At 51.3% G+C, this 19,191-nt stretch overlaps 6 protein-coding genes across 6 annotated transcripts; 4 read left to right on the top strand and 2 right to left on the bottom strand.

Annotated features, from left to right (window-relative positions):
* Window positions 1-288: 288 nt before the first annotated feature.
* PMZ80_006116 (uncharacterized protein) lies at window positions 289-2,607 on the top strand (the record flags this gene model as incomplete). The annotated part of the gene is made up of 1 exon (XM_064874529.1): window positions 289-2,607. The coding sequence occupies one exon, from the start codon at window positions 289-291 to the stop codon at window positions 2,605-2,607; it is 2,319 nt and encodes a 772-aa protein (XP_064730251.1).
* Window positions 2,608-2,867: 260 nt separating this feature from the next.
* PDR6 (member of the karyopherin-beta) lies at window positions 2,868-5,981 on the bottom strand (the record flags this gene model as incomplete). The annotated part of the gene is made up of 2 exons (XM_064874528.1): window positions 2,868-5,006; window positions 5,247-5,981. 2 exons carry the CDS (start codon window positions 5,979-5,981, stop codon window positions 2,868-2,870), a joined length of 2,874 nt encoding a protein of 957 aa, XP_064730250.1.
* Window positions 5,982-6,571: 590 nt separating this feature from the next.
* Window positions 6,572-8,431, top strand: PMZ80_006114 (uncharacterized protein; the record flags this gene model as incomplete). Its single annotated transcript, XM_064874527.1, has 1 exon — window positions 6,572-8,431. The coding sequence occupies one exon, from the start codon at window positions 6,572-6,574 to the stop codon at window positions 8,429-8,431; it is 1,860 nt and encodes a 619-aa protein (XP_064730249.1).
* A 2,165-nt stretch (window positions 8,432-10,596) lies between these two features.
* Window positions 10,597-12,699, top strand: PMZ80_006113 (uncharacterized protein; the record flags this gene model as incomplete). The annotated part of the gene is made up of 1 exon (XM_064874526.1): window positions 10,597-12,699. One exon carries the CDS (start codon window positions 10,597-10,599, stop codon window positions 12,697-12,699), a length of 2,103 nt encoding a protein of 700 aa, XP_064730248.1.
* A 1,307-nt stretch (window positions 12,700-14,006) lies between these two features.
* PMZ80_006112 (uncharacterized protein) lies at window positions 14,007-16,109 on the bottom strand (the record flags this gene model as incomplete). Its single annotated transcript, XM_064874525.1, has 1 exon — window positions 14,007-16,109. The coding sequence occupies one exon, from the start codon at window positions 16,107-16,109 to the stop codon at window positions 14,007-14,009; it is 2,103 nt and encodes a 700-aa protein (XP_064730247.1).
* Window positions 16,110-17,692: 1,583 nt separating this feature from the next.
* PMZ80_006111 (uncharacterized protein) lies at window positions 17,693-18,691 on the top strand (the record flags this gene model as incomplete). The annotated part of the gene is made up of 2 exons (XM_064874524.1): window positions 17,693-17,946; window positions 17,998-18,691. 2 exons carry the CDS (start codon window positions 17,693-17,695, stop codon window positions 18,689-18,691), a joined length of 948 nt encoding a protein of 315 aa, XP_064730246.1.
* Between the last annotated feature and the right edge of the window lie 500 nt (window positions 18,692-19,191).

The raw sequence follows: 19,191 nt of genomic DNA, 5'->3' as shown, positions 1-19,191 counted from the left end.
ATACATACTCACATGGTAGCGGCCCAACACCGCTTTGCACTGTCCATCCTGCGTATGCTGTTACTGCGGTCCAGATCATGTTACAGATCTATTGCACTTGATTGCATTCATGCTTCAGTGACAAATGTCACCAATAGGTGTTTGCGCGTGACGTGAGTTCTACGCATAGTGTGCCCACTCTATTTCCTCCGTCACATCTCTTTCTCCCCTCATACAACCAATTCATGTAGACAAACTCGCAAAACCCATACCAAAACTTCGATACAACTTACACATCTGAAACAAGAGATGGAGTGGACACTCAGCAAGCCAGGAATGGCTCCGATTGGACAGCGGCTGAGCCCAATGCTGGTCGCTGCGATCAAACCAATCGAGCAGGTGCCAGTAGCGCACATGTTCCAAGCAGTCCGCAATTGCAACTTCCGATGGTCGCGACAAGCACAACGCGCTCCTCCGAGACGACGAGTCCCTCTACCAGTTCGACCTCAGCAGGTACAAGAACCAGCAACTGTGGTGGGAGAAGTGGTCGCGCCAATAGTCGAGAGGAAGAGAAGAGTCTCTGACCAGCGGGATGAGGAAGACAATTCAATGCGACCATCAAAACGACGACATCTCGATACTGATATCGACACACCATGGAAAGATCAAGCCTGGCTGAAAGAGCACGTCAAAGATCTTACTCCTCCACAGAAGAAATCACAAGAACAAATCATCAAACCCCGCGAAACACCTATCGTAAGAAGATCACTACCAAAGATCCTCGCGCCTCGATACAACCCTTACATGCGCTCTCCTAGAAGGACGCCACTTCAAGTCGACAAATCTATACATCTATACCGCGACGACCCAAATGCCATGGAGTTTTGGTGGTCAGACGAGGACGAGGATGAGGATCTCTCAAGTCCACCGAAACCTGCACCAACCAAAGAACAGCCAGCAAATGAGCCAGCTCAAAAGGACACCGAGAAGGTGGAAAATGCGAAAGACGATGTCGAAAAGAAAGACATTGCAGCTACCACACCCTCGGTATACAAGGAGCCGACTCCTCCCCCATCAGACACCGGCTCTGATTGGGATCCAAATGAGGTAGACCCAGAAGCCGCAAGGGAATATCGCAGATTTCTACGTGCTATGCCAGAATCTGTGGATGAGCAAGGCTACAAAGTGCCCATCGAAGGCATAATCAGTCCAGAAACACAAGCCTGGAATGCTCAGCACAAGAAAGAGCTGGAGCTCCAAGCTGCCGCGACGGCACAAGAGACACCCTCGAAAGCACCTCCATCAACATCACCATTTACACCACAAAGTCACAGTCTCCAGCCGAGGCAACAGAAGACTGAGGCTGAGCAGACAGTACTGTCCCCGCTTAGAAAGCTGTGGGATGGGGCCAGGTCATTCTTCTCTCCTCGAAGCGAACAGAAGCTCCCACTACGAGAGGTGGAAGCAGCGATTGAGGAAGAAAGCCCTGTGTCTACTCCAATGGAGGATGTTCAAGAAGAAGATATATCTGCAGCCGATTCAGATCCCATCAAAAAGGAGACCGGATCGCCCGCAACACCCAGCAAGGACAGCGAGACCCCACCAAATTCGAGCAACCCAGAAGAGATAAAAGAAGAAGAAGAAGATTCAACACCCCAAACAAGCACCGAACCGGAAGAGGAAGCGACGGTTTCGACCGCTCAGAAGAAGGCAAATCTCGAGACACCCGCAAAGCAACTCGCCTCCCTCACCCTCCACGACCGCGCCCCCAAAACCCCCCACCGAACCCCCAAAGCCACAATCCACCAAACCATCAAAACCGACCGTAAAACCCGCTACCAAAAACTCCTCGAAGAACGCGAAGCCCGCCGCGACGCCTACCCCCTCATCCCGCTCAGCACATCCTGGGACGCCCGCGTGCGCACCGCAGTTCAAAACGGGGTTAAGGACGATGAAGGCTACACAAAGTACAACGACACCGATCTCGCGCGTGTCGTCCCACAGTACTCCCGCGGCAGTCTAGTCCGCGATAACTGGCTCAACGACGCCGTGGTGAACGATTATATCAGCTTGTGTGTAAAGCATGGGAACAAAGATGATCGGCCGACGCAGGTCCCGTCTTACGCGGCGTTCAGCTCCCAAACATGGCAGAAGATCCAGGCTGATCCCAAATCTGTCCCGAGTAGATGGTGGAAACGCCAAGGCATCCAAGGCAAACGCGCGCTGGAATGCCTCAAGATCTTCATGCCCGTTAACACGGGGAACCACTGGACACTCGCCGTCATGACACCCAAAGATAAAAACATAACGATCTACAACAGCATGGGCCACCACAGGAACCAATTCGTCGGCGAGCGGATATTAGCATTCATGAAGACGGAACTCGGCGCGAGTCTGGTTGAATCTGAGTGGACGATTAACGCGAAGGGCGTGAGTCCGCAGCAACGGAATAGCGATGATTGTGGGGTTTTTAGTATTACGACGGCGAGACAGATTATGCTTGGACGGATGGAGGGGACGCCGTATGAGAGTGAGGTTATTCCTGTGCAGAGGAAGAGGATTGTGGCGGAGTTGGTTAATGGGGGGTTATTGAGTATTGAGGAGTCGAAGGGGGATGCGAAGAAATAGGAAGGAGGGCATGAGAAATGAGATATGACTTTACGACAGCAGGACAGGGCAATTGAGCTGGACAGGCGTCCACCAGAGTGGACAGGTGGGCAGGAATGAACTTGTATACCTTATTGTATAGTATAGATACCCAGAGCACGCCTTGTCACGTTGACACAGGCGGCAGATACGTACCTGCCAAGCAGCGTAGGTAATAATCGATTTGAGCTCAAGACACGTCCATTCTCATGCTATGCTCTGCGTGATGCTAGCACGTCAATTCAAGTCACATACCCAAACTGCCCACCCCTACAACTAACCCAAAACTCCCTCACCACATCCCCCGTCCTCCTCGCCCCCCTCAACCCCTCAACCTGCGCCACGAATCTCGCTCGTTGCTCCGGTTTCGTCGCCTCAAGTGCTCTGCTCGTCAACACACCGCTCTCAGGCCTCATCGCTTCAGCCATGATCCTCTGCGCCCGAAGCGGCTGCTTGGTGATGAACGCGCGGAGAAGTTGCGTCAAGACATCGATTTCGCTGCGCGCGCATTCACCCGACAGGAGGTGGAGTGTGAGTCCGAGGATGGTGGGGCTGTACTTGTCCATTATGGTTGTGATGTTTGCTGCTGCGGTGTGGTCTTGTAGATGTGGGGAGGTTGGATCCGTGATGTCAAGGAAGGACGTGAAGAATTGGGCTGCGCTGCGACGCGGGAGGGTATCGATTGTGCTGCGGAGGAGGAGAGTGGCGTAGTCGAGGATTGTGGAGAGGATGGTGAGACTGGAGGGGTGCGTGAGGAGGAGGGTGGAGTATTTTGGCAGGGCGCGGATGATGAAGTCGAGGAGGGATGTTGGGGCGCTGAATGTGGCGTTTGTTGTTGGGTCGGTGAGGAGTTCTGTTGATTCGGTGGCTATGGTGAGGATGTGGGTGATGAGGGTTTCGGCTTGGGATTGGGAGGGGTTGTTTGGGGTTGGTGCTGGGGAGGAGGAGACGTAGCAGGAGGCTGTGTTCATTGTTTGGTCGAGGTTTGGGTTTTTGAGGTCGATGAGTGGGTGGAGGAGTCCTGTGCTGATTGTTGAGGAGAATTTTAGGGGGGATGGGTGGGACTCTTTGAAGCCTGCTCTGAGGAGTTCGCAGGCGGTCGAGACTAGGTCCGATTGATCTGGTTCGAGGAGATGGGTCCATGGTTCAGCTAGCATTTGTAGGACGAGCTGTTGTGTTGAGTGACCAGGCCCTTCTACCCAGAATGTGTCTTCGGGAGTTTCGGTGGCTTCGAGGTCAATTGGTGTGTCTGTGGTGCTCTGCAAGCCTCTAGCTATAGCGGCGAGCATCGATACTCGATCGAACAGCGGGCTGTATACCTCATCGTCTTGTGTTGGTGGCGCTTGAGTGTGTTTGACCTCCAAATCTTGTATGAGCTGAAGCATCTTCTGAAGAGGCTCAATCTTGTCTGCTTCGGAAGGCAGAGCTTGTACTAGTGCAGAAACAGCGCTCAGAACTTTACAGTTCGAATGTAGAGGTAGGTCCTCTAGTGTCGTCAACGTTTGCAAGAACTGTGGCAAAGCCTGTACCAGGAAGGATCTCTGGTTGTCGCAAAGGTTGTAGATCGCCCGTGCCGCATGGTTGGAGTGACCGCGAATCTGTAGTGAGCGAAACAAAAATTCCAAGCTACTGATCAGGTGTTGCGGGTTGCGCTGTAGGTATGAGGTTGTCTCGGCGAGAAGAGTAATGATCGACCTCCTCACTCTGCTTGGCGTTGCTTCCTGGGCTGAAAGAGCTCGCTGCCAAAGATTTGTTGAGAAGATCCGGTTCAAAGATGGATCGCATCTCTCCAGCTCGTTTGACAAGGCATCAGACACCGATGCTAACACAAATGTTGCCGCTTCGAACTCTGGCCAAGCTGCATCGGAAGTATCAGGTATCGAGCCTGCTATGTCCTCTATTAAAGGAGCGCCAAGGATACCGAATGCAGTCTGAAAGAAGTCTTTGGCCTGAAAGCGAAAGTCCTCGAAGCGCTTGTAATCGTCCTCATCCCACGTTGAAGTAGATTTATCCAGTTCTTCTGAAGGATACTGAACTTTCAGCAGAGTTGCTAGACAAACATCCTTGATCAAGCCCACCATGCTCTCATCGAATTGTGAGGGTCCTGACCAATCGCTATAGCCTTCTGCAATTGTCGTCATTATATCAAGCACAGTCTGACACATTTCATCCTCGACCATAGCTGCACCTTTGCATCTGAGCAGAGACTGGACCGTCCCCAGGCATGCTAGTACGTCGTTGTCCTTGAGGTACTCATCGGTGGTTGCATCGAGCTCATTGACCACCGCTTCCAGAAACTCAACGAACGAATTAGCTTCAGGAGAGAAGTGGCCGTCGAGAAGCTCCGACCTCCATCGTGAGGCTGCATCCGAGCTGTTGATCTGTCCTCGATATGCAGGGACAGACTGTGACAGGAGGCGAGGCTGGGCTGACTGCAGATACGCCAAGCATGATATGCAACGAGCGGCAGCAGGTGGATGTTGAAGGAGTCCTATGGTGATAGACACAACCTCAGTGAATATGTCATGAAGGTGACGTGCTGGAGGCTGTTCATTGACGACAAAAGCTGCCCAAAACTGATGCTGTTAGCGCGTCACAGGCTTGACATTTGTCAGACATACCGGTATCTGCGATAACGCCTCGTCCATCACCCTGACGAAATCTTGATCGGTCATCTGGACCTGCAGCCCGACAGGAGGCGACCGCATGCCCACATGTGCAGAACACGTCACAAGGGTGAATTGTATAAGCTGCCATATGTCGGAAGCTAGATTCGAGAGCCGCACCTGACTGCCAAGTCCTGTCTGTATAGATGAGGTCAAGTTGACTCCTTCGACGATGGCAAGACCAAGACGTAGAACGGCTTTCAAAGCAAAACCAGAGATGTTAGTCTCCATGCGCAGAAGCTTTGCCATATCTGGCGTCTCCTTCTGTGGCACATACAGTCCTGATAGAATACAGGCTAGCACATGGCGACATGGTTGAGCCCAAGCTGCATCTGGTTTACCAAATACTGCAGCCAATGTAGACGATAACTTAGATATTATCACGTTCGATTCGAGAGGAGGACCAGCGGCAAATGCGACAAAGCGCGTGACAAGTTGTTGAAGTAGCTGCGAGACATGTTCGCGATTCTCACCAATCTTGTCAGCCTCCCAGTCAGCACTAACCTTGAGACTGATCGTGAGAGCGCCATAGAATTGAAGCAATGCAGACTGGCTATTGAGTAAGTCAAGACCGCCTTGCCATGCTGTAGGTTGACTTTGAAGAGCTTGTAATTGTCTTTCGATGTTCTTGATTTCATCGGGTCGGCCTTGATTGCGGGAAGAGTTGAGATCTCGTATGAGCTGTTCCATATCGGTTACGAAGGTCTGTTGAACATTGTTGATAACACTGATCGTGCTATAGCTGCAGAGGTTGTCTTCCTAGTCAGGGTGTATTATTGATGGGGACAAGATTGATACAACTGAAAAGTGTTTCAGTGTACGTTGTGATGAGTCCTCAGCCCCACCAGCGCACAAAGCAGGAGCAAACGAGACGGCACCTGCTGCATTGCAGACTGAACGAGATGCAAGAGTGTCAAGCTCCCGGTGATCCATGGTGATGGCAACCAGTGAGTGTGACTATGGTAGGTATCAAACCTACTGTACACTGAGCACTACCAGTCGATGCGAGGCCGTCCCACCTTTCTGGATTGGGAAGTCCGTTTATATGGCATCACCCGTCGGCGTCGATGTAGAGGTACCAACATATCACAGTCGTTCTTTCTTCTCCCTCGCTACGCGTCCTAACAATTACTCTGCGCTCCCCAACTGTATAGACCTTCTTCATGCGCCAACTGATATCTCGACTGAGCAACGTCTTCCGAAAACGTGCCCAATCGCCAATATCTACCACTGCCTCACTACGATCTTTCTCAATTTCATCCCACTTCCGAGCCATCGACATGGAGACAGTAGATACGTCGAAGAGGTTATCGCAACTGCGAGATCTTATGAAAGAGCACAAAGTCGATGTCTATATTGTACCTTCAGAGGATAGCCACCAGTCAGAGTATATCGCTCCATGTGATGCGAGAAGAGAGCATATATCCGGCTTCTCTGGCTCCGCCGGCACAGCTGTCATCACACTAGAGAAAGCAGCTCTGGCTACAGACGGCCGCTATTTCAACCAGGCTTCGAAGCAATTAGACTCTAACTGGCAGCTACTGAAGCAAGGACTGGAAGATGTGCCGACGTGGCAGGAATGGACCACCGAGCAAGCGGAGGGTGGGAAGACCGTCGGCGTGGACCCTGCTGTCATAACAGCTGCCGACGCAAGAAAGCTTACAAAGTCCCTTAAGCAGAGTAATGCGAAGTTGGTTGGCGTGGATGAGAATTTGGTTGACAAGATATGGAAAGACAGACCAGCTCGGCCGACGGAGAAGGTGATTGTGCTTTCAGACGAATATGCTGGGAAGGACTTCAAGGAGAAGCTCACAGAACTTCGAAAAGAGCTAGACAAGAAGAAGACTGCTGGTATGGTCATTTCTATGTTGGACGAGGTTGCCTGGCTGTTCAATGTGAGAGGAAGCGACATACCCTACAATCCTGTCTTCTTCTCTTATGCTGCTGTTACGCACGACTCTGCCACTCTCTACGTCGAGTCCTCGAAGCTCGATGACAAGGTTTACGAACATCTCCACGGTGCCGTGCAAATCAAGCCGTACGACGCACTATTCTCAGATCTGAGCTTGATAAGTCAAGCCGCAAGTCAGGGCGTAGAGCAGAATGCTGCCGACGCCACATCAAAGAAGCGCTCCAAGATCCTGGTCTCTAATAAAGCCTCCTGGGCGCTCTCTTTAGGATTAGGAGGAGAAGACAAGGTGGAAGAAGTCAGGAGTCCAGTTGCTGACGCCAAAGCTATCAAGAACCCAACAGAGCTGGAGGGCATGCGACAATGTCACATCCGGGATGGTGCTGCCCTCATAGAGTTCTTCGCATGGTTGGAAGACCAGCTGATAGCGAAGGAGGCAGTCATTGATGAAGTCCAGGCGGCCGACAAGCTCGAAGCCATCCGTGCGAAGGGCAAGCACTTCAAAGGATTATCCTTCGACACGATATCGTCGACCGGACCAAATGCTGCTGTCATTCACTATAAGCCAGAGCCTGGCAACTGCTCGACGATAAATCCGAAGGCTGTGTATCTATGTGATTCTGGAGCTCAATACTTAGATGGCACGACTGACACAACCCGAACACTGCACTTCGGCCAGCCTACCGAGATGGAAATCAAGTCATACACATTGGTGCTGAAAGGCGTCATTGCTCTGGATCGGGCTGTCTTTCCCAAGGGGACTACAGGTTTTGCCATTGACATCTTAGCACGACAAGCTTTGTGGCGCGAAGGGCTTGACTACCGTCATGGTACTGGTCACGGTGTTGGCTCATTTTTGAACGTTCACGAAGGTCCGATTGGTGTTGGCACAAGAGCGGCATATTCAGAAGTGTCTCTGAGTATTGGCAATGTGCTCTCGGATGAACCAGGTTACTACGAAGATGGCAACTTTGGCATTCGAATAGAAAACATGATCATGGCGAAGGAGGCGACGACAAATCATAAGTTTGGTGACAAGCCATGGTTGGCTTTCGAGCATGTGACAATGGTACCGATGTGTCAGAAGTTGATCGATGCGAGTCTACTGAGCAGGGAGGAAAAGGAATGGCTCAATGCTTACCATCAGGAGGTCTGGGACAACACGCATAAGTACTTCAAGGATGACTTGACCTTAAATTGGCTGAAACGCGAGACCGCGAGGATAGAATAGAGCAGCAAGCGCGTCGCTTTCTGTCAGCTGTGGGCAGTAAACAGGGTCAGCATCTGATATGATCATAGAGGATTTATTTAGTCTAGCATACATCAATCGAAGTAGCTTCGAGGAGTACCGGGCTTCATCCTCCATTAAGGCAGCCGATAAGTCAAGTGCAGTAATTGCAGGGCTGTTTCTCGACTAAGATGCAATCGCGCTCTTGAGATCAATAGGATCGACTGCATAGGACAGTAGCAGAAGAGTCTGATCGCTGATGCCTACAGTATCTTCGGCGACAACGGAACATCGACTTTCCGGCCTCCACGGGTTGTTCTTCCTCTGCTTACACAACGCGCTTTGTCCCTCCCATGTCAGTAACTTCCACTTTTGTGCACATTCATTGTCATCCCAGATTTACGGTTGTGTAGCATTGTCCTGATCTCGAGACCTGCAAGTGCAGCTCTTCCTCGGTGACACGCATCAAGCATGCTCAACGATGAAAAGCAGACGTACAGATGGCATATGGGGTCGACCACATAGCACCGAAAGTCAGAGTACAAAATGATCGCGACCTCAACGTGTGAGCTCGTAAGCAAAATCGGGCAAGGGCAGTCAAAGCTCAACATATCGCGAGATATGTGAGGCCTTGAATTTTGACGACACGCCAAACCCGGCTAGCGGACCATGGACGCGCCGACAACATGAATACAAGCAGACCGCGCCTTCTTCGTAACCGAAGCTTGACGCAATCTGCCTCGGGGGAAGCAGGCCTTGACAGTTCATGGCATTGAACATGTCGCGACCACAATACTCGAAGAGAGTGCTCTCGACATGAAGAGCGCGTGGTGCAGTCATCGTCAACTCACCACTGATGCATTATGCGGTAAGTGTGCTTACCACAGAGGATTACAATGGCCGAGTCGGCCAATTGTCTCTCTTAACATCCTGTGGTGAATGACTATGCTATCGCACTCAACCTTGTCGAAGGGGGGTGTCTTGTCTGCGGAACCACCTAGTGTCGATGACGAGGCAGAGCTGCCGTAGTATGAAGGGTCCAGGAGGTCAAAGCATTCGCTGAATGGCAGTTTCGAGGATTGGACTCAACCGTGACTGACAAATGACAGTGCAGGTCTTACCAACCTCTCCCTGCAGCCCTTGGTACCCCATCCTCGTCTCCACAGATAACGAGGCAGGGGTTCGTCCAGCACAACAGTTGAGACTCGTCCTACCAATCTTCAGCAACCCACAAGCAGGCTATCTCGGTCGACGTTTCGGTGGCACAAGACGGCTCTGGATGCCACACCATCTAACACCCAGCGAGTCATTGCCACTCTTCCTACGCACCGAACATTCTGGCTGTGAAACCATCTGATACCGATGACGAGACAAGAGCCACCGTAGTATGAAGCATCCAGGAGGCATAGCATACACTGGGACAGTAAGACTCACGGTGCGCTCAACCGACAACGACTATTACATCGTACCGGCGACTACGAACCCGCTTCTGACCCTCCGTACCCATCTCACATCTTCACAGATAACGAGGGATGGGTCCGTTCAGCACAGCCGTTTGACACTCCTAACCACATCAGCAACCTATTGGCAGAATATCTCGGTCGGTATGTCGATGGCCCAGAATGATCGAATACGCTCTCCTGCCAATCCGACATTGATGATTGGGACATTCAGTTTTGCAAAGTCTCTCTGAATGGCAGCAATGATCGCTGTTGGGTTCCTTGGACGAGGAGGATGGAAGTAGCGAAAGGTGTGAAAGCAAAAAGAAGAGTAGGGTCGGAAAGCAAAGTATTTATGGTATGCGGGTCGGCATATCGAGTGCAAGGCTGCCAAACGGAGCGAACAATGAACAGTGCCTGTGTCACAAAAGAAAATGCAGGAAAGAGCATTCTTTCACCGGAGCTTCCTCTAACGCTGTGGCTAACTTCAGGAGTGACTAGTGCTGTCACTGACTCGCGGCCATGAGCGGGACGACACCAAGGTGTGAAGGAAGGTACTTCAATCTTCAGCAAACGAATGCTTGCACTTACACTAGGATATGCCGCTCACCATAAATACTGTGCTGTCAACAGTACCGCTCATAACTTTCCAACCTGAACAATATCTTGTCCATTCCTCCAGAGATCTGCTCCTTTCAATCAGGTGAACATCCAGAATACCTCTACACCATGGCTTCGACAACCGGCCGATATGTAGGCTTATCGTTGGCCGCATGGGGCAAAAACAGTGATGGCGGCGAGAGGGCAACTCCTGCATTCCGAGGCTCTCCCGCAATATTTGTACCAGCAGACGAGCTGCTCAACGTGGGCTCTCTGGAGACTGTTGTGAGCCGTGAGTTCGGTGGTATAATTGCTAACATCGGAACACGTTTCACGGAAATAGCTGGACATGGCGTCGCGTACACGAACAAGAACGGAAAACGCCACAGTTCTACTTGGGACGGTTATCGGACGATACCAAGGTCGATCAGCAACGCTCTGAAATCCGCTACAGATGACGACAGCAAGACATGCCTCTGCGGAGGTAAGGACTGTCTCGAACATGATCACGGAATCGTCCTTCGCATCTGCTTTCCCGAGGACATCCTAGCAGGAGCAGCGGCTTCACAAAAGACTCAGCTGTCACGTGCCTCGGATGGCTCTTACACTATGCCATACCTTGCTACACCACCGAACTTGTCCAGCACAAATCCACCTCGGTTGTCGGTCGGCGTACCTCAAGTCAAACAACTCGTCCTCCGAGCGACTCGACCTCAGCGCTTACTGGTAACGAAGCCAGAGCACCCAATTCGACGAGCGAAGACTGAGGCTGGCACTCCCGTTGATGTATACAATATCGAGGCGGATTTGGCTTGCTGTCGCTTCGAAGGCTCCGTCGATGATGTCCTGCTACCACTAGCACGGCTCCACCTCAGCTCATCGGATGAGGATGCACGACCTGTTCCATCTACTACTGAAGCGGGCTCCACGCCCTGTGAGAGAGGTGGTAGAGATGATGATGATGGTCATCCGAGTATTTCGGACAAGGAGAACACACGTCCCATGTCGCCGACCTTGACCAGCTCTCCAGTTTCTGCAGAGCATATCTACACGCCTGGGAAAGCTATCGATAAGGGTCACAAGAGACAGAAGGTGCAGTCAAGCCCGTATACATTTCCCGACGAGCCAAGTGTCTCCTCTCGAGCAGAAGGTGCTCTGGGCACACCGCTGGCCATACCATCACCCTGGATCTCTCAAGAGCCCACCAAAGTCGGTCAGGGACGAATACCGCTACAAGCTCTACAGGCTACCCAGGCCGAAGCAGCTCGTGCACCTTCGAACGAGTCACATGTCTACTCTCGAGCGGAGGGTACTCCGACTGCGCAACGGGCCACACCAGCACCCCTGAACCCTCCGGAGCTTACCAAAGCACATCAGGGCAGGATACCCCCACAAGCTCTTCCGGCTGTGCAGGCAGAAGCAGCTCGTCGGAGGCAAGCAGCTGCTCAGTTAGAATCATCTCTTACACTAGCTAACATTGGACGTCGGATACCACTAGAAGCTCGATCAGCAGCATTATCAAACGGAGCAGTCCGGTCACAACAGGTCCAAGCACCAGCAGTGTCGCCAGTCTATGCTGTACCGAAAACTACGCAAGCAACGCCACTTGTCCAGAAAACATCATCCTCAATCAACATAACCGACCAGAAAGCAGGACTCGAAGCCAGTGCAGCTAATGCCTCAAATCCAGCCATCTCTCGCCCGCAGCCGCCCACGAGCGCGCCTCCAACCTCGCAATTGCACTTACATCAGACAGTGAGTGCAACAGTACAGCAAGAAGACTCACAGCCAACCAATACTCACCCTGCTCCGCTGCAGTCTTCTGTCCCAACGCCAGCGGCAGCCACTCAAACAGACCATCAACCTCACCGCCTCCTCACTGCTGCCCCTGCAAACCAATACCGCCCCAGCTTCGGCTCCGATCAAAACTGTGCGAGTTGTAAGCGTCCCGCAGACGGCACCATGGTCAAATGCATGGAAGACGACTGCGCCGATGGCAGATGGTATCATGCAACCTGTCGCACATTTGATCATAACCGAGAACCGGAGTACAATGAGTGGGCTTATCGATGCAACAAATGCCGGATGGCTCGTCCACACGACAATGAGTCAGGTCTTCTCCTGGAGAAGTTCAGCATTCCACAAAAGCGAGAGCTAACAAAGAAGAGAGAGAAAACGAAGAAGAAGGAGGCTTGGATGCATGGTGCTAGTGGGAAGAAGGGCAGGAAGTAAGCATTCTTTTGGTTGTTACGAGAAAAATGATCGAGGTTGGGGTCATGGCATGCAGTTATTGTTTGCGATCTGTTCACTTAGCTATCAGAAGCCCATCACTCCTGCAGGGTCGGAGCACTAGGTAGAAACCAGACTTTGTTGTATCGATAACGGGACTCTTGTGTACACCACAATAAGCTGTACGAAGTTCTTCGACGCGTGTTAATTGCTGTGAATTGCCGGCAGTCGTGGCATCCAAAGGGAACATAGCATCATATCCCAAAATAACGTATATCTTGTTCTTCGCAAATATGGACGCTTGGCTCGCCGGCCACAGATGAAGATTAGTACGTGCTGAAGGTAGACTTTGCAGGACAACTTTGTTGCAATGCAGTTGCAGAATTTCCATCGGATCGTCAGGGGCAGCGTAGTGTGTTCTTGGTGTTTTCGATGAGCATAGAGCGGTCGTAGCCTTGGCAGGACATATCGTGAAGCTGGGCTGTGTTCCTTGATGGAAGCCATTTATGGTTCTCAAAACCTGCTTGAAATAAGCAGCGCGATATACATGAAGAGCACGTGGATAATAACGTCTCATCTGTCACCCAATCATATGCGTGGGCAAGACTGCTCGTCACAAACCCTGTGATGAGCACAACGGTCCGTTCAGCAATGCTTTTATTCAGATCCCTACTAATGCAACTAGTCGGAAGTCGCCACTGCACGTCTGTTCAAGCTGTATGATATCAATCATCATACCACGACAATATTCGAAAAGCGGTGCGGCGCCAGTGTCATCGATCTCCCGCGCAGCACCTTCTGGCTTACTCACAACCCGAGACTGTCGATGCCACAATGAATTTCGTTGAAGAGACAGGTTTCGGCGTCCGTCCTGGACATGCCAGCATCATCACCGTCTACAAGGCTCCACCCGTTGTTGTTTCCCCTGCATTAGTAAGTGTGGTTGACCGGTAGAACGGGATTGTCAAAGACGATCGCGACAAACTTGATGAAGGCGTATCCGACGTTGCAGTTGGTGGCGAAGGCGATTTGCAAGTACGTGAAATCGACCTTAATCATTATGAAAGAGATTCTGCAGTGAGGACAGCCATGGTCAATCGATGTCGTTGAGCCCAGCGACGTGAGGACAATTCGAAGCTGTTCTCATTGCGCCACCCTGCATCGCGGTTAGCATTGTGTTCGCGAATCTCTTGGTGTTGTTGCACTCAGGACTCATACCTGCGTTGTTTGACTTTCATCTCACTGAACACTCTGACGCTAGCCAGAACATCCTTGAGTAATGCTCAAATGCCAGCTAGGAAACAAGAGCGTCATGTATCCACTGAGCTGAGAGATGCTTCTTGAATCTGCAGCAGCAGAAGTTCATCTCTGTGGACCACGTAAAAGCCCTTCGCACTGGAATTGGTCTGCTTTATCACAATCTCCTCACCGCGTTTCAGGGTGTCTACCTCCACAACTTGTCCTGAAACTTGATGATGCGGTGTGGTATGACTTCCATCGGCAAGTAGGGAATGAATTTTGACGAGAAGGTTTCTGCCCTTATGGTCCGGGAGGCCCTCGTTGTTGTTCTCGTGTGCGAAGTGTAGACGCATAGCCTTGGTTCGGACTGTGGTTTCTGGCAGTGCATGTGGACTCAGCGGAAAGACGACCATTCCTCCACGCGCCAGACGAAGAAAATCCATGAAGCCATGAGCAAGCGCCGTAGTTGATGCCCTCAAATGCCCAAGTCTGGTCAATAGATTCGGCCCAGCAAGATGGACGGTTGTGGCACTCTTGAGACTATGTTGGCTGACTCCATTCACCACTAAAGCTCGAGAAGCACGAGCCCAGACCGATGAATGTCGGAAAAAGCTCTCCGTGGACGCGATCTTCCTAGAAGGGCTGTGAAGCAGTGCTTGTGCGATACATGCCGATAGAGCATCGAAGAAGCGTCTCAAGACGGCTGCCATCGAGTCCGCTGCAGGACCCTTGAGTTGCGTCAGAGCGTCTGGAAACGTCCGTTTGTCATACAAACGTCCATGAGACTTTGCCATCTGGAAGCGGCCATGAACGGCAAAGAACAATGCGCAGAGAAAACATGGCATCTTGGTTGAAGCAATGAGTCGCGGGCTGCCACGGTAGCCATGAAGCTCGTATTCGAATAGGAGCTGAATCTCGGCATGTACAGCACATTTTGAGTTGGTGACCTCCACGAAGGCACTTTTGGTGACCAAAGGAGATCTGCCTTGGGTGCTGCTGGAATGATCCAAGAAGGGCTGTACTGACCCGCCTGGCAACGGTAATTGAGAGACGAACTCCATAAGACATCTGGATGTATCCTTGATCTCGCTTGTGGGAATGGGAGGCAACCTGACAATCTGTACTGTCACTGAGTCGAGGATTCCATGAACTTCTTCATTCTGAACCAGAAAGCTCGTTGCAGCCATGTATCGAGAAACCTTCGACAGTCGCATCAAGGATAGCTCACTATCAAAATGCGCACAGAAGCCATCTGTATGCCATAAATGATGAATTGTTTTCACAATCTCTGCTAAGTCCACAATGACTGACGCAGGGGGCGATTTGATATCAAAAGAAGGTAGACGTTCGAATGACGAGATCAACCCTCTCAGCAGCTCGAGGCTTTCGTGGAAGGCAGGTGGAGTGCGAAATTGATGTTGCTGCTTGTCGTATACGGCAAATAGTTGTGTGAGGATCGGCCTCGTTGTCCTCATCCTGCTAAACCCCTTCGATTTGGCGTGGCATGATCGCAGCCGGCAGAGTACTCGATTGCAATGCAGAGTCAAAATTTTGTGCAGAACTACGTCGAGCTCCGAGGTCGTGTGGCAGGGCCCTTTCCGCTGAGGCCACTGATCATTCCGCGCTTGAGATTTGGCGCGGCACTGTTTCACGCTCAAGAAGATGTCTTCAAGCCCAAGCTTGACTGGTTCCAAGTCACCATGATTCGCTGCGATTTTCAGACGATGAATTGCATGTCCAGATTCGAGATGGCTCTCAAGACAAAGAGCCGCAACCTTGTCGGGGTCATCGGTCTTGGAAACCAGGAAGGTAAAGAGCTCGACCAAGGTTTGTTCCGTGGCAAGAGGAAGTGGTGAAGGAGGCCAGCTTGCAGCATTGCATTCCACCACCGTCGGAAGAACATCCGGGGAAGGGCTCGCTGGCGGCTTCACTAAAGAAGAAAGGACACTGATAGCCTTCCGTATGTTCAGAACCTGGTCCTCTGATATGGCAGCACCTCGAATGCCTTCTTTCGGCTGAACCGGTGCCAGAGCAGCATTGTTCTTCGGTCTTTTATCCGCAGATTTGTTCCCACTCTTGATAGCTGAAACGTTCTTTTGTTCCAGGGCCTTTGATCGTGTCACAAGTTTGCCAATGTTTGCTTTGCTCTCTTGCTGGCACTTTGGCTTCGGCATATCTGCTGCGTTTCAGCATCTTCGAGGACCTCAGCATGTTGCTGCCGCAGGCGTCAAAGCATCTTCCTGGTCACATCAAGCATGCTGCATGGCTTTCCGGTTGTGAGGCTGAACAACGCATATCTGCAGCATGATATTACTTGATTGGTTCATGCCGTGTCTGAGCAGGCCGCGCTTTGCAATCCATGTCGCAATGCAGCTACCCACACCAAACCTCGTCCTGAAGTGTCAAGATCTGGTAGTATCGAGAGTAAATCGGTGTTTGATGGAAGCTCGCTCGTCCGGGTGCACACAACATCATCGCGGCCTCAGTGACCAGAGCATCACGAATTCACGTTAGCAACGATCATGTAGCGACTTGAAGAAGCACGACTGAGAGACGTCACCCAGCATGTTCAGCTGTCGGCGCACCTGCCAGAGGTCCAGCGACTCCCACAACACTGCACGCGTTCGCCCTCACCGGTCGAGACATGCACCCCATAATGCGAGCAACATCAGCGAAACGCTGGTATATGCTATTATCGAGAACGCACGAGCTAATCGGTTTCCTTATCGTTGGTGCTGCAGCGCCCTGCGATACGTGCAGGAGCATAGCATTTTTCGTTGTCAGGCCATCAGATTATGACATCTCATGTCCAAAGGTCTCTTCAAAGATGATCTGTCGCCAAATTGAAGCAATATCGGCTACCACACCTATCCGCGCGTCCCCTTCGGATGCGGGAACCTCAGGGTGGTCTCGAAACCGCCTCTATGCGAGACTTGTCATCACCCTCCTGACACTCCTCACATGGAACTCGCAGATCTACGAGTATCGATGCGTACGGAGTAACAAGAAGCAAGTCAGACGGTTACAAGCAAAATTTTGGAGACGAAACTCGTGTTACAGTATGCCCTGGCTAGCCACAGTGGGCTAGCACTGCCTCGACAAGTTGAGAAAAGATTCTCCTTATCCCACTACTGCACATGCGATCAACCTTGGGCAATTCTCCTCGCAGAAACAAGCTTCCTAGCAGCAACGGCAATTCGCCTAGCAAGCAAGGACCCTGCAGGAATCTGGAAGCCGCTGCTTAACCTGCGCCGTTCTGAGTTGGGCCTATGCCGCTTTCAGGTAAGCACAGCCGCTATGTGCTCAGTTTTCCTCCACTTAAACGAGTGCCCCCAGCACTTGCTGCCCCATGCAATTCTAAGTTTACCAGACTGCCTGCGCCGCTCCAGCTGCCCACTGCACTGGCACTGCAGCTCTTCTGCGGAGATCCTCATCCTCACCTGGGCATACTCAGTCTTACGACCAGTTCTGACAACACCTTACGTCGCCCTTGTTCGCTTCCTTGTGTTGCATATCAGCTTTGCATACAAGGCGCGGTTCTGCGAACAGGTCTCGACTTTCGTCATCGCGCTTTCGCTTCTCGCGTCTGGCTCAATCTCTCGAATGGCCTCCTAATTATCCTTTTAGCCCACCATTTCAATTCAACACACTCCTTCAGAAGCATTTAGAACGAACTTGGACGACACGGATGTATACTACTTCAACAACTTTACGACGCACCGGGTCTTCAACAGCTACCAGCTTTCGAGGCTGAAAGATGAAATGCGGTATCAGATTCAAAGTGCTTGCAGGAACCGCTTTATTCGTGGGCTTGATCATAATATTACTGGTCTTGGAAGATAAATGCGAAACATACGATCCAGTAGCTTACATACAAGCCTCAATACCATGGTGGCAGAGCGATGCAGATGAGCAACCACTTCCGCTGGGCGGAAGGAAAGGCGACAAAATCATTGTTGTGCCCGCCATGGAGGACGACGACGTCTCGTGGGTGACCAACGAGCTTTCAGAGTAAGCAAGACGGCTGTTCCTAGCCCTGATCATCTTACTGACCTGTCATAGCTGGCAACACGCCATATACACAGTCAACCCCTCAAACGAGACCCGACCCAATACCTTGACCACACCCGTGAATAAGGGTCACGAGGCCATGGCTTACCTTACATACATTATCGATAATTACGACGGCTCAATACCAGAAGTCGTTGCTTTTCTACATTCTCACCGAAACGGCTTCTTTCAAGCCTGGCACGTGGACACACCGTTGCACGACAATGTTTACGCCATGAGACATGTTCAGCTGGACTATGTCAAAGAAAAAGGATATGTCAACCTGAGATGTAACAACAATCCTGGCTGCAAACAGCCTAAAAGGCCCAACCCTCATTTTGCCGGCAACATCTGGAACGAAGTCATGGGCAACACCTCGACACCAGCCTTGTCGCAAGTCCCACTATCACCTGCGGCACAAGAAGGTTACTCTACAGCTGCGGACAAGGAACGGTCAGAGTTCATGACACCCCGGTTATGGACCGCCTGCTGTGCTCAATTTGCCGTATCACGAGAGCAGATCTACAAGAGACCTCTTCAAGATTATGTTCAAATTCGGCAGTGGGTGATAGACACGGAGAAAGATGATGCGATGAGTGGCCGAGTCATGGAATATCTATGGCACGTAATATTTGGGCAAGAGGCGGTGCACTGTCCTGATGTGAACACTTGCTATTGCAAGGTCTACGGCCGATGCTCGAGCTGAAGCCAACATTTTTGAGTCATTTGTATTTTGAGCGTGGTTTACTGTCAATTGGTTGAGGTACAGTTTTGATGGCGTTGGCACATTGTCGGACAAAGGTCAAAAGCACAATACCCTGTTGCAAGAAAAGCAGTGTTTATGGAACGCTACGAGGAGAATACGTAAGCTGGGCCAGAAATCGCCCATCTTAGGAAGTACAGACAGCTGAATCAATGCTGTAAGAATAAATATCATGAGCAACACGGCCTTCGATTCGATCGATCACTTTTAGACCTGGTCGACTCCCAGCATGCAAGCTCTGAAAGGGTGTACGCAGTTTCGCACCATGTAAGCACGCGTCGACGCGAATTATGATGGCATCTCAGAATCCACGTGCTGTACGGAGTAGACTTGGTTCCAGCGCTGGAGTACCCCCAGATATTGCTTTTCTCGTAGCTTTCGTATGACCTATCACAGGTAACAGCAGTGACTAGAGAGCGCCAGAATTTGAATCCTCGACAAAC

Source organism: Knufia obscura (assembly GCF_036327395.1).
Source record: "Knufia obscura strain CCFEE 5817 isolate CBS 148926 chromosome Unknown scaffold_6, whole genome shotgun sequence".
In the NCBI taxonomy this organism is placed as follows: Eukaryota; Fungi; Ascomycota; class Eurotiomycetes; order Chaetothyriales; family Trichomeriaceae; genus Knufia; species Knufia obscura.
This window is presented reverse-complemented; position numbering and strand designations above follow the sequence as displayed.